Source organism: Peromyscus leucopus, chromosome 16_21 (genome assembly GCF_004664715.2).
Source record: "Peromyscus leucopus breed LL Stock chromosome 16_21, UCI_PerLeu_2.1, whole genome shotgun sequence".
NCBI classification, from domain to species: domain Eukaryota; kingdom Metazoa; phylum Chordata; class Mammalia; order Rodentia; family Cricetidae; genus Peromyscus; species Peromyscus leucopus.
In genome coordinates this window covers 25,112,948-25,126,333 of record NC_051084.1, presented here as the reverse complement: position 1 = coordinate 25,126,333, position 13,386 = coordinate 25,112,948, and the positions used below count along the sequence as shown (strand labels likewise).

General features: G+C 46.7%; 1 protein-coding gene across 5 annotated transcripts in view; it reads left to right on the top strand.

Moving 5' to 3' along the window:
- Fam13c (family with sequence similarity 13 member C) overlaps nucleotides 1-13,386 on the top strand; it is a 107,656-nt gene that overhangs the window by 59,936 nt on the left and 34,334 nt on the right. For all 5 annotated transcript variants that reach the window (XM_028877257.2, XM_028877255.2, XM_028877258.2 and 2 more), the window contains one exon: nucleotides 12,165-12,312. In XM_028877257.2, the coding sequence (XP_028733090.1) occupies nucleotides 12,165-12,312 (148 nt within the window). The remainder of the gene's footprint in view (nucleotides 1-12,164; nucleotides 12,313-13,386) is intronic.

Below are 13,386 nucleotides of genomic sequence, written 5' to 3'. Positions count from 1 at the left end.
TCAATTATTTCAAGCTGCAATAGTAACATTATTTTATTGAAAACATATCTGAGCATTTGCGACTGGGACCAGCTCCATGCTTGGCTAGATCCTAGGATTAGAAACTCATTATGGAAATTCATCTCTGGGCTTCTTTTACTATCCTGGCTTTATCTTTTGGCCAGCCCCTCCCTAGTGACAGATTATTCTTACATCCAGTAATCTTAGTACATACGGGTTTTCTTTTTTTCCTTTTTCTTTCTTTTCTTTTCTTTTTTCTTTTTCTTTTTCTTTTTTTAGACAGGGTTTCTCTGTGTATCTCTGGCTATCCTGGAACTCGCTTTGTAGACCAGGCTGGCCTCAGAGATCTGCCTTGTCTGCCTCCAGGGTGCTAGGATTAAAGGTGTGCGCCACCACACCCAGCTGAATTTTCTATTACTATTATGGTGTAATGATTTGCCAAGAGCTTAACAGCTTCAGACACCCATTTATTAGCCCCATTGTATAAAGCAGCCAGAGTCACTCTGCCCAGGGTCTCATGAAAGAGAGATTAAGGCATTGGCCAGGCTGAGTTCTCATCTGGAGTAGGGGCCACGCACAAGCTCCTTCAGGTAGTTGCTTCACTCGGTTTCTTGTACAAGACCGTCTTCTCTGCCCCTTTGCGGCTTGGCAGCTGGGCATAGCGTTCAGCTCCCAGAGTCTACCACATTCAGCTCACGTGACTCTTAGCACTTGAGATCTGCCTATGCTTCTAATTCCTCTGAGATATCTTCTGCACCCAGCTGGAAGAGACGCAGCTTTTAAACATCTTCCTTGATTTGACTAGGCACACACAAATAATGGCCGTGTCTTTGGCCAGCTGAGTTAGAGCTCAGTTACCTTGGGGGTGGGGGGAAAAGCCCTTCATAGCAGTCCATAGATGATAAGTGATTGAAGAACCCGGGTACAGAAACCCTAGGGTTTTCTTTAGGGTTCTGCCTGCCACAGAGTGGAATTGCAGTCTTCTAAAAACTAGAAAGTTCTTCAAAGCCTTATCCTTGAGTCTCACTCATGATGGTGGTATTTGTCCTTGCTGAACTATTCTCTGACCTTGGGGGCTTGGAAGGAGCTGATTGGCTGGATGAGGCCCCCATTTGACACTGGAAATGCTGTTTGGAGAAGATAGATAATTGGATGCTGGTCTCTGGAAGCATGAGCTCCCAGGTAATTTTCCTCTTGGCTGGACCACTGCAGGATGCCAGTGGACATTTTTTTTTTTTTTTCCTGATTTGGCTTTTGAGTTGAGGTAGAATGACCTTGCTCCCCTACCAAGGGTTCTTCCTCAGCTGGAGCAGTGTCCTGTGATTCATTTAATTTTAGCCACCGCTTGTTGTCGGGCGTCAGTGGGGACCTCTTGTGGCTGGCGTTGTCATGGCGTGAGCCCTGGTTCTCATTCCCAGGTGAAAGAGGCACACAGCAAAGAAACAGGGTGGCAGCTAGGCCTGGTATCCTGCCCTGTCCTTCAGAGGCCACTGTCCATCCTGGCTGCTTATTTCCAGGGGAATGAGGTCTGGAGTTGTCACCATCAAGGGAGCGTCAAATGGCGCTGTAAGAAAAGGAAGAAGTCATGCCAGCTAGTACTCACCTCCTCCTTCTTCCTCCTCCTCCTTCTCCTTCCCCCCCTCTTTTTTTTTTTTTGTCTGATACTCACTTGGAGAAGCGGCTGACTCACATGTGTGCTTCCTGCTTATCAACTGTCCCCACTTTTCCCCGCTCAGCTGTGGCGTGGCGTCCTTTGCTCTTGTTCTTTGCTCCCGTGGGACATGGCCATCCTCTCCCTTGTTCTTCCCTTTTGTATTTATTCCTCTTCGGGCTCCTCATTGCCTCCACTGTGTGTGAGAGACGAGAAGGGCCCATCCAGTTCCGTAGCTGTTAGGGGTCCGCCTGTGCTGCTGTTTCTGCTGCTTCGTGACGGAAGGATGAATGTGGAAACAGCATGGGCCGTGGGCTTTCCACGAAAGTAAAGCCGATGACTAGCTCTTTCATTGAATGTAAATATGTATACGTGCCTGTGGGTCCCAAGACCAGCTAGATGGACAAATGAGCCCTGTCACCCCAAAACCTACCGTAGAGCAGTGGTTCTCAATCTTCCTAATGCTGCGACCTTCTAATACAGTTCCTCGTATTGTGGTGACCCCCAACTATAAAACTATTTTTGTTGCTGCTTCATAACGTAATTTTGCTACTGCTATGAATCGTAATGTAAATATCTGTGTTTTCCAATGGTTTTAGGTGACCCCTGTGAACAGGTCATTTGAGGGGTCGTGACCCACCAGTTGAGAACCACCGCCCTAGAGCTTGGCTGTCCTTGCATTGGCACTCTTTGCGTGTTAGGACATTGCCTTTCTTAGGGCCGCAAAGCTCAAGCTTCAGGGCAGGAAGATGAGTTTTCTTATATTCTAGTAAAAGATTAGTATTTGAGGAAATAGCTAATGGTTTCCAGTGTGACCTTCCACCCTTAATGACACAAGAGCATCGCTTATTTCGGATGACTTCCATCAGGGGAGTTACTGGTTTCCAATATTCAGCAGCATGTGGGATGTGGGTTAAGGTAGTGTCTTCACTACCTTAGATGACGATGGTTTTCTCAGTGATACAGAATTAGTTAGGTCAATAAATCTGCCATGTGAGTGCAGTTCCTCTGGAGGCCAGAAGGGGCCTCCCTGGAGCTCCCCTGCAGCTGGAGTTTTAGGAAGTGGTCAGTTATCATCCGGTCTGGTGGTGCTGGGGACTGCCTGGGTCCTTCTCCAGCTCAGTGAGTGAGCCATCTCTCCAGCTCACTGAGGTCAGTGTTCAAGAAGATTGTTTTTAGACTGATAGAAAACGCTACAGAAATGGCCACACACACACACACACACACACACACACACACACACACACACACACCCATGTGAGCAACAACATAGAGTAACTGTGAACTTCATCTGATGAGAAACAGCTAGGGTTGTAGGCCAAGGAGTGGGTTCATCATAACACCCCTGCTTTTCTGCAGAAAAAAGTCCCCAGGGAGTGCACTCTGTGAGCAACAACACATGTGGTCTGTTCTGTTTGGGGAAAGGAAAAACCTTCCGGAGAGCACCTGTGACTCAGAATGTGAGATTAGGAAACAGCATTTTCTCCCATCCACTTTGCTGGTTTGTGTAGTAAGGTAAGGACAGCAAGGCTTTCCCCATGAGATGAAATGTTCCCAGGCTGAAGTCCTTCGGCTGAAAGGAAGCGCGGGTGTGCTATGGTGTGATGTTGCTGTGTTGTTCCTAGTTTTCCAAAAGTGCTGACAGGATGCAATCAACACTTGGATACTTTGGTCAGCATTCTGGCTTCTTGATGTGAGTCGCTGCTGCTTAGCTAAAGAAATTCTGTTAGGAAGGAACCGGGGGCTGGAACATTCTTCACAGAGGGAAGCTGGACTGTGTGAGCTGAGGTGTGGCCTGATGCAAAACGTACTAGGTTATAAGTATATAGTCATCAGGGAGACTAGCTACAGCCCAGTGTCTCTACAGGGAGAGAGAATTGGGGCTTCTCTGTAGAGTGATGGTTCCCAACCTGGGGGTTGAGACCCCCTTGGGGGTTGAACGACCCTTTCACGGGTCGATTAAGACCATCAGAAAACACAGATACTTACACTGTAATTCATAACGGTAGCAAAATTAGTTATGAAGTAGCAACAAAAATAATGTTATGGTTGGGGATCACCACAACACGAGGAACTGTATTAAAGGGCTGCAGCGTCAGGAAGGTTGAGAACCACTGCATTAGAGCCCTCAGCACTGGAAGAAGCCCCATTTTGTTTGGTGAGAGCATTGGGAGGCTATCCATAGCACACTGGGAGGTGACCTCTTGATTTTGTGCACCTTGGATTTTATACTTGCTAGTGTGGGGATCCCAAGGAAGGCTAAGGCTAGAGACAATGAGGATTGAGTGCTGGGGCTCAGGGAGAAGTACTTGTCTCTGGGCTCTGTGGTGTTAAGCAGGGAACCAAGGTACCATTTAGGGTGGGTCAGGGTCCCAGAAGATGGGGCATTATTTCTCAAGATATAGACCTGGGGCACTTGTATTGAGGTGATCTTGTTCCAGACCTCCTAAATCAGAATAAAGATGGATGTGATATGAGGAATGTATATATTTTTTAAACTCCTCAGTGAGTTTTTTTTTTTTTTTTAAAAAAAAAAAAACCTTGCAGTTTATTAATCAGAGCAATAGAAGGTCTTCAGATTAGATGCTCAGAGTCCATCTTCTCCAAATACCAGCTAAGGGCAAAAACCATAAAACTGGTAGGTAATAGCAGTCTTTTTTTTTTTTTTTTTTCTGGTTGACTCTGCCATATAGTGCGCTCATAAGCATGACAAATGGAGATATGGTTCCAGCCCTTAGGGAGCCAGAAAGAGCCCACAAACAAGTAGACCACTGTAGTGATTGCCACATTACCGGGTATAGACAACTTGAAAGAGGCAAGCTTCCTTTCGGCTCATGGTTTGAGAAGTGTTCAGTCTGTCATGGCGGGGATAGCATGGCAGATAGGAAGAAAAGGGAGGGCAGCTCTGGTGCTCACAGGCTTGCTGCTTTCCTCCTTTCCAGTGTGCTCCCATAGGATGATGTCAAAGAAGATCTTGGGGGCCTGGGACTGTCGGAGCAGGGAGCCGATGAATGAACAGATACAGAGGGAGGGTCTCCTGTGTTTGTGGATTGTGTATATGGGTTGGGAGTCTATGCCCATGATCACGCACATGGAGGGGATTAGAGCAGTTAGTGGATGTCTGGGAACTGACCTGTGTCCCGAGTTGTCAACAAAGTTCCTGCTCAGTCTACGTCATAGCAGCGTGAGATCTGCATATACTTCGTGGAAACGTAAAGGGATGGATGGGAAGGTACCATAAAACCCCTTCCTAGAAACCACATGTGAATGTTTCCCCGCTCTATAATTGCACACTCACAGATGAAGACACCTTAAAATAGTTCTTATTATCCATCCCACCCGTGTGGGTGTTCTCTATCTTAGCCCAGCCGAAGTGAGACCTGAGTAATCGCAGTGAAGATAAAGTGAGTAACACAAGATGCCTGTTTTCTGTTGCGTGAAAAAGAAAAGTTAACTTGAGACAGCCACACCTAGGTTGTGCAGACTTCTCTCTGGCTGGCTTCTCCCATGGCATGGTGGGAGAGGCAGGGGTAACTGTCATTCCCAAGGATCATGGCCCGGAGCTCGATCTCCCTTCTGATTTGGGATGCCCTACTATGGAGACTTAGGAAGTAAACCTGGGAAAACATCAGCAATAGCAGAGCCATTGTCTAGGGGCACCATGGTCTTGTAGGGAATCAAAGTCGTCTATGAGAAGGGATTTCAGAGCGTTCCTTTGTTTTTCTGTAGAAGGGAAAGTCTGTCTTCGTGTGAAAGGTCACTAAGTCAGGTGTGACTGATGAGTGACAAGGCAGAGTTGTCACCCTTGCCTTGGGCTTTCCGTCTCTTTCTGGCGTGCTTGGGAAAATAATGTCTGCTGTCCTTTGTTGACTCGTCAGCTCTTTCCTCACTGCACTGTAAGCTCCAGGAGGAAGAAGCTGCTGTCATTCTCTTAGCCTCCACTCGAGCCTAGTTCTCCTCTGAGCAGTCAAGTGGCATGTGGCTAGCACATTTTCACAGATCCTGCCAGCACGGTGAGGTATCCCCAGGCCTTCTTGTGATAGCGCTACAGTGCACATTCCATACTTGTGTTAATGCAGATATATATGTTACCTTGGAAAGTTTATGTGTTTTCGGAAGAAAAGGACCAGACACTAATAAAGATAACTAGCCCAGGTGATCCAGCCTCAAAATGCCTCTGTTGCAGTGTCCTCAAAAGTCTGCATACAGAATAACTACAAAGCTGCTAATTGAGATGGTCTGGCCTCCCAGACTACTCCAGCCAAGACTTCATATAAGTCCTGTGCTTTCCCATAACATAGAGACTGGACCACAAATGATAGAGCTAGCTCTCCCAGGACTTGACCATTATCTCAGTTTTCTCAAGGTCCTCTAAAGATGCTGTCACCCCAAGACAAGCAGTCTAGAGAACACAGTACCCACATTCTCAAGAGGTGGGTTGGGAAGTTTTGGGTCATTCTATGGATGTGGATGTTTGTCATCATTTGGGGGGGTTGGTTACAAGTTGTTGATCATGGTCAGGGAGAAGCTGATCAAAAGAGATTAGATTCAGAGATCTTGTTCTGAAAAGAAAAAAGGGGTAAATAGGAATGATAGGATAGAAGGGTAGATTATTGAATCTACTTTAAACTGAAAAGCAACTATTATTCTCATTGGTATGGATTTTTGTATATTGATACAAATTGAAGGTTATTATTATATATATATTATACATATATTCTTTGTTTAAGGTATTGTACCTATGCAACTCATTTAATAATGTAATGTAAATTTCTAGACCTTGAAAGTTATTATTACAAACTATTTAGGATAATTAAGAAATACAGGTTAGTATTAGTACTCTAACAATCAAATTTGTGGCCATGGTAGGTATGTTTTCAAGGTCAAACATATATTTTAGATAGATAGATGGTCTTCAAACACTTCAAAGACCTTACAGAATATGGGATATAAAATGTTTTAATAACATTAACTTTTTCATGACAGTGAGACACATCTGCTCCTGGCAGCACCAATTTACTTCAGAAAAGGATGATGGGCATCGAAGAACCTCCATTTGGAGTTTGCTTCCAGTGTGGCAAAGCTAACCATTTGGGCAAGAAACTGCCCTTGCCTTGACTGTTGACAGTATGCATCTGTCAACTTTATAAGTCCATTTTGACTGTATAACTAAACTGTAATATATTCCAGTATATAACTCCATGCTATAAGTCATGAGGACTCTGTAGCCAACAAGATTTATCATGTCTCACCCAGTCTCAGAGCTGTGACCATGTCGAGGGATCAGCATACACGTCACCTGTCCTGTAGTCTTTCTTGGCTTTTTCCTTTATGTCTGTAGCCCAGATCCTCAGGAGGTCTCCCCCAGTCAAATCGGATCTTTATTCATTTTGAAGAGAACCATAACGTTTTGTTTCCCGTGGACACAAAGGCATAACCTCTCCCCCAACGCAACGTATTTTCCATTCTGAACTTTCATTCTGAAGCCAAGACATCCCTAAAGTATATTCAACAGTCCCTTCCATAATCAGTGTCTCCCAGTAGCTGCCATTATCTATTCATTAGCATTTAAAAAAATTTAAAATCGGCAAAACATCATATAAGGTCCAAACTCCCTATTTTATAATATTTCCCATCCTTATGTGGCTTATCCTTTTTATATTATTTACTCTCTCTTTAAAGACTTTATTATTCTTAAATTATTGATTATGATTGTTATGATTATTTTTATAACTGTCTATACTCATTTTCTACTGTACCTATCTAAAGGTTTGCTTGGTCTGGACTGCTTTACCAAATGCCTGCAGCTATGCACTTGCCATGTTCTCTGACGCATGAGGCAAACCTTAAACTGCTAAGCCATGGCTAGGCCCTCCACCTCTAGCACATGACCTGACGGCTGGCTCTGCCCACTTCCGGTCAGGGAGAGGGGAGACTCATGCCCGTGGGCTGGCTGGAGCCGGTCTATCTACCCCAGTGCTTTTATCTAGTCTCCTTGCCACCAAGTAGCGTGCAGCCTGCTGCTCATAAGCCCCAATGTTCTGCCTCTCTACGCCCTTTGAGCCTACCCGAGAGACTGCTTTCTCAGGCCCTATGTGGATATCCAGCCTCCATGTTGGAAGCCACAACTGCTTGATACTCTGTACCATTTCCAGGTTATTTCATCCAATCTCTCTCCTAGATGGGGTCCAGAAGCTTCTGAGTCTGATGTACCCCTGTGTATTGATGTCCCTTGCTGCTCATGTAATTGGAGTCCTTTGGTTCAGCTCCAGACCCAAGTCTAGGTGCCTATTGTGCCGGGTTCTGCACCTCCATCCTCAGTGGATGCTTGATCTTCTCTCCATTCAAGTCAGAAGGGGAGTTCAAAGTCATCTCGAGTGAGGTTCCTGGTAGACAGGTGCAGAAGTGAAACCCTGGGAGGCAGAATGATGAGTCACGACTGGTCCATCATGGGGCCTGTCCACATGGCCAGACCTCTTCCCAGCAGCTGGCGTTTGGGGGCATTCCAACCTGACCAGTCCTGCAGTGATGGCCACTTAGTGGCACTTCCACAGAGAACTTTTCTCACCTTCCTTCAGTTTACCTGGGGGCAGCAGTGGCCATAACTCACTACTGTTATTATTTTATTTTTTTCTATTATCAGCTTGATAAAGTACAAATTTTTATCCTAATAGTGAAATTACTGTTTTGTTGTTTTTCCTCTCTTTTTACAGATGAAAAATCAAAGTTTGGAATAGCCAGGATACTTGCCCACAGTCAGGCAGGATACAAAGCATAGTGGACAATCCCTGTGGTTCCGTGGGATCCTGAAAGCCATCTTTCGCTTTGCGAATTACACACGAACACGTAGTCGCTTGAGCCAGGCTGCTGGCACCACATTAACAAAAGGCTGAGAATGTGTCTCTGTTAGAACGCTTGCCTAGCGTGCAGGAAGCCCTGGGTTCTGTCCCTTCACTGTACAAAACCAGGCAGGGTAATGCATTCCCACAGTCCCACAACTCAGGATGTAGAGTCATGAGGATCAGAAATCGAAGATTATCCAAGGTGACAGAGTTCTAGGCCAGCCTGAGCTACATGTGTTGTTGGTTTTGTCTTTGGCCTTTTGGGGGCCCACTACCCAGTTCCCAAATAAATCTCAGATAGAGGCTTATTCCTAATTATAAATGCCTGACTTTAGCTTGGCTTGTTTCTTGCCAGCTTTTCTTAATTAAATTATCCCATCTATCTTTTGCATCTAGGCTTTTTCCTTTTCTTATTTCTGTATATCTTACTTTCACTCTTACTCTGTGGCTGGCTGGGTAGCTGGTCGCTGGCATCCTCCTCTCCTTGTTCTCTTGCTCCTTCGTCCACATTTCTATTTTTTCCTTTCTGCCTGCCAGCCCCGCCTATCCTTTCTCCTGCCTTCCTATTGGCTGCTCAGTTCTTTATTAGATCAATCAGATGTTTTAGACAGGCAAAGTAACAGAGCTTCACAGAGTTAAACAAATGCAACAAAGAAGAATGCAACACATCTTTGCATCATTTCACGAGTGTCCCACAGTACAAACAGATGTAACACATCTTCAAATAATATTCCACAACAACATGAGACCCTGTAACTAAAGAAAGAAATGGACATGTCCACCTCCTTTTACATATAATTCTTTAAAAAGTCATTGTAAAATACATTCGATATGAAAAATATGCCATCTCAAGCACTTTTAAGCATACAGTTCTGCAATACTAAGTTCATTCTCTTTGTGGAGTATCCTTCATATTTACGTCTCTCGTCATCACACAGAACTGAAATTCTGAACCCATGAATCAACTCCCTCCCTTCCCCAGCCAGTCCTGGGGAGACTCTGCTTTGCCTCTTGTCTTTATGGCTTTTCTACCCCCTTACTCAGTGGAATTACACAGGATTCAGCCTTCTGGGACTAGTTAATGTCACTGTGTGATGGCCTGTGTCAGTCAGGATCTTCCCCTTGAATTTTGAGGCACCTTCTTTGGAAGTTCATCCATGTTTGGGGTATCCATTTATCTGTCCATGGACACCTGGGTTCTTGTACCTCATGTTAGTTTTTGAAGGGTGCCATTACAAAGTACGACAGACTGGGCAGCTTCAACCGCAAAACAAAACAAAACAAAACAAAACAAAACAAAAACAATGGGAAATTGAAGGTCAAGGAGCCAGCTGCCTTGGTTTTTCCTGAGGCCTTGCTCCTTGGCTTATAGGTAGTTGCTTTCAAATGGGACGCTCATAGAGCCTTCCATATATGACTGTCCCCATGGTCTCTGGCTTTTATGAGGACATCAGTCTTATTAGCTTGGGTTCTGATCCTTATGGCCTCTTTTAGCTTTATTTACATCTTTAAAGGCCTCATCTTTAAGAATAGTCACATTGAGAAAGGAGTTTCAATAGAGAAACTTTGGAGACAAAATTTAGCCTGCAACACCTCTAAGCTCTTGAAATGCTATAGATGTGGATATGTACAGTCCTGTCCAAGCCTTCACTTTCAATTCTTTTGGGTACATACCCAACAATGGAGTTGTATTATATGCCATTTATATTCTCAGGATCAGGGCCCACCATGGTATTTCCTACAGTGACCAATCATGTCACATTTCCATGACACCGTCTAACTCTTCAGTGTGCTTTTGAAGAGCCCACCCTGGTGTCCTAGTGGTGAGTTTCCTTGAAATCATCCTTGGTGTCCACCAGCTGATCGGTTGCTAATGACTAGATTCTTCTGGAAACTTGGTGCCTTTGTTCTTTTCTACTTCTCTCAGTAACCTTGGGCTCTCAGCTGCTGGAGACATGTCCAGAAAGGAGAAGAGGGCCCTGGAAGTCATCTACTCTCAGGCCATGGTGCTTTGTCTGAGCTGGGGTTGTTAGGAATCACCTCTGAGGGCTGATGTTGTTCCTGTCAGCTCATGAGCCTATCTGTGCATGGTGGAGGAGGGACCTGAGCTACCGAGGTGCCCACTGACTTCAAAATGTCCGGGAAAGTTTCAGACATCTCTCAGGGAGCGTCGTGTAAAGACACTGCTGTAGCATCTGCTCAGTGGACGAGGGCATGGGGTGTGGGGTGGGGGCGGTTGGTACAGGTAGAAGGGAGAGAGTGCTGTGGGGGGAGATGCTGGGGTAGGTGTGCATATGAGAGTGTATATAAGGCAGGGGTGTGAATTAGAGGCACAGTGTGAAGGAACGGGGGTTGATGTGCAGGTAGTGGACATGCATGAAGGAGAGGAGAAGGGTGTGGAAGTGTATGTGTGGGATAGGCGGAAGAGTGTGTGTGGGGTTATATTGGTATGAGTGCGTGGTAGGTAGAGTGCGGGATGTGTGTGTAGAATAGGGTATGTAAGTGTGGGTTGAGGCTGGGGTGAAAAGGCACAGATACAGTGCGAGCGAGGGCATTTGGGGGTTAGAGTATATGTGTGTGGGTGTGGTGTTAGGAGCAAGGCTGTGGGAGGTTGTGTGTGTGTGGGGGGGGGGTATATGGGACAGGCAGGGGTGGAGCTGTAGAGTGGGGTGCTCCAGTGTGTGCCTGTGTGGCATATGTGAGGAGGCGAGTAGTGTGAGTGTACATATGTTGGGAGGTTGGGGTAGGAGAATAACCAATTGCCCAGCTCCCCCATGGCTGCCCTACCACAGCTGGATGGAGGTGGGTGGAATTGCTCCTGTGACCTGCTGAGCTGTCCCACTGTGGGGTCGCAGTGCCCAGCAGGGACTCAGGCATGACTCATATTCACCTGCCCCGGGGGAATCAGTGTGCTGGGCTGCTGCATCATAGGTGCGTCAGTCTGCGTGACTTGTTCTTACTAAGAAGAACCCGGGAGAAATTTCAAGTGCGACATGAAGGGGTAGGCGGGAGATTGGACCGTAGGCTGGAAAGGATCAATTGCTCTCCCTCAAGTAGCTAAGTTAGGCTAAAGGGACCAGGGCTGTCTCCTTAGACTCTGTTCTCCGGAGGAGGTAGCTGCAGTATCCCCTGCAAGAGAAGTAACTTTAGAAGCTGGCGGCGTGTGCAGCTGGCTGAGGGAGCCCAGAAGCCCCTCCTGCACGCCAGGCAGCCTCTGCAGCAGTAACTCTTTGTGTGCCGCGGTCTGCCGCAGTCCGGTGTCGTGGAGGGACCGTGGCTTTTATGAATGGTAGCCTGGGAGTGGCCTAATATCTGGCTCCTGATGTCAGCACAGTGAGTGAAACAGTTGCGGAGCGTTCAAGAAAGCCTCTACACTTGGGAAGCAGACACCTTCTGAGATTGGCTCTCCAGATGCAGAGTCTCTTGCTGACGAAATCACAGGTCCCGTGTGTCACAGATAAACCGTTTACGTTAGGATTTCAATGAGCCAGACACTGAGGCTGCACGTGGACCAATGCGCATCTGACTCGGGCACCAGCTCCTTTTCCTGAAGCAGCTGCGGAGGTCCTTTTCCTGCCAGGCACCGGGAGAAAGGTGCTGGAGAGCTGCAGACCCGGTGCTGTGTGTTAGGCGTCCGCTTAACTGGCTTCATGTTCTGCTTCTGTTGGCAGAATTCCTTGCTGAAGCTCCAAGCCCTCGAGTCTGATCTGTGCTCCGCGTTTCTGACGGGCCAGGAAGAAGATGGCCAGGTGCACGGAGTTAAGGACCCAGCCCCAGCTTCCACCCAGAGTGTGCCTGCCGACAACGTGGATTCTGCAGGTAAGAGGCAGAGTCTGGGGATGCCCCAAATGATACTCTGGAGACAGCTCAGCCTTCACCTGGACTCCTGGGGGGTGGGAGAATGATGCAACATCAAAGCCCAAGCAGAGGGGCTGGTGAGAGAGCACATGAGACTTTAGGATTAGCTGCAAGGCAGCCTTTACTGAAACGAGAGTCGGCTGAAAGCACGGGTTACAACTTCTTGTCATTTTTCTGGTGGTTCTGTGAGGAGGAGAGTTCTTTTATATTACTGGCTGTAGATGATCTGGTCTGTCTTCAAACCTAGCACGCTTCTGAGTTACTGTGGACTAGGGGCCTTTCAACCCCACTACCCCCTCTCTGTTTAACTGGATTGTACAATGATCATTCACTAGAGAATGTAGGGGTGAGTGTTCAGCTCTTGGCTCATTCTGATCATGTATCCTTGTTCTTGCTGCTTCTGTATCTTCATTTCAAAATGTCTCAAAATGTGTCTGATTCTCTCTCTCTCTCTCTCTCTCTCTCTCTCTCTCTCTCTCTCTCTCTCTCTCTCTCTGTGTGTGTGTGTGTGTGTGTGTGTGTGTGTGTGTGGTTTTTTCCTAGCTTTAATCCCGGAGACGGCTGATTGGCTGGCCAACAGAAGGCAAATTAATACTCCCAGGAAGAATTAGAGAGGGAGGAAACACCAATTTACCTGAGTAGAAATGGAGAGGGGAGATTATCCTTCTCTTTACAAATAGGCCAGAGGCTTGCAGACAGCCCCTTGGATGGGACGGGGAGGGGAGGGGAGGGTGGGGAGGAGGGGGGAGGGGAGGGGAGGAGGGGGTGGGGGGGCAGGCAGCAGGAAAAAGCTTAGGTGAGCTAGCTCTAGGAGAAGCCCCTAATCTCCAGGATCCAGAGAAAGAGATTGAAAATAGCAATTTGATTCAGAAGCACGAACAGCCGTCCTCAACACACACTTCTGTTTAAGACCGTCTCCTGTGGCCAAAGCAGGCTGAAGAGTCATCTGCCGGGTTAGACTTTGTTTTAATAACAGTGGCTGTAGGAGCCGCTGAGGGTAGCTATTCTTTCCTGTTATTTATATTCCTATGATGT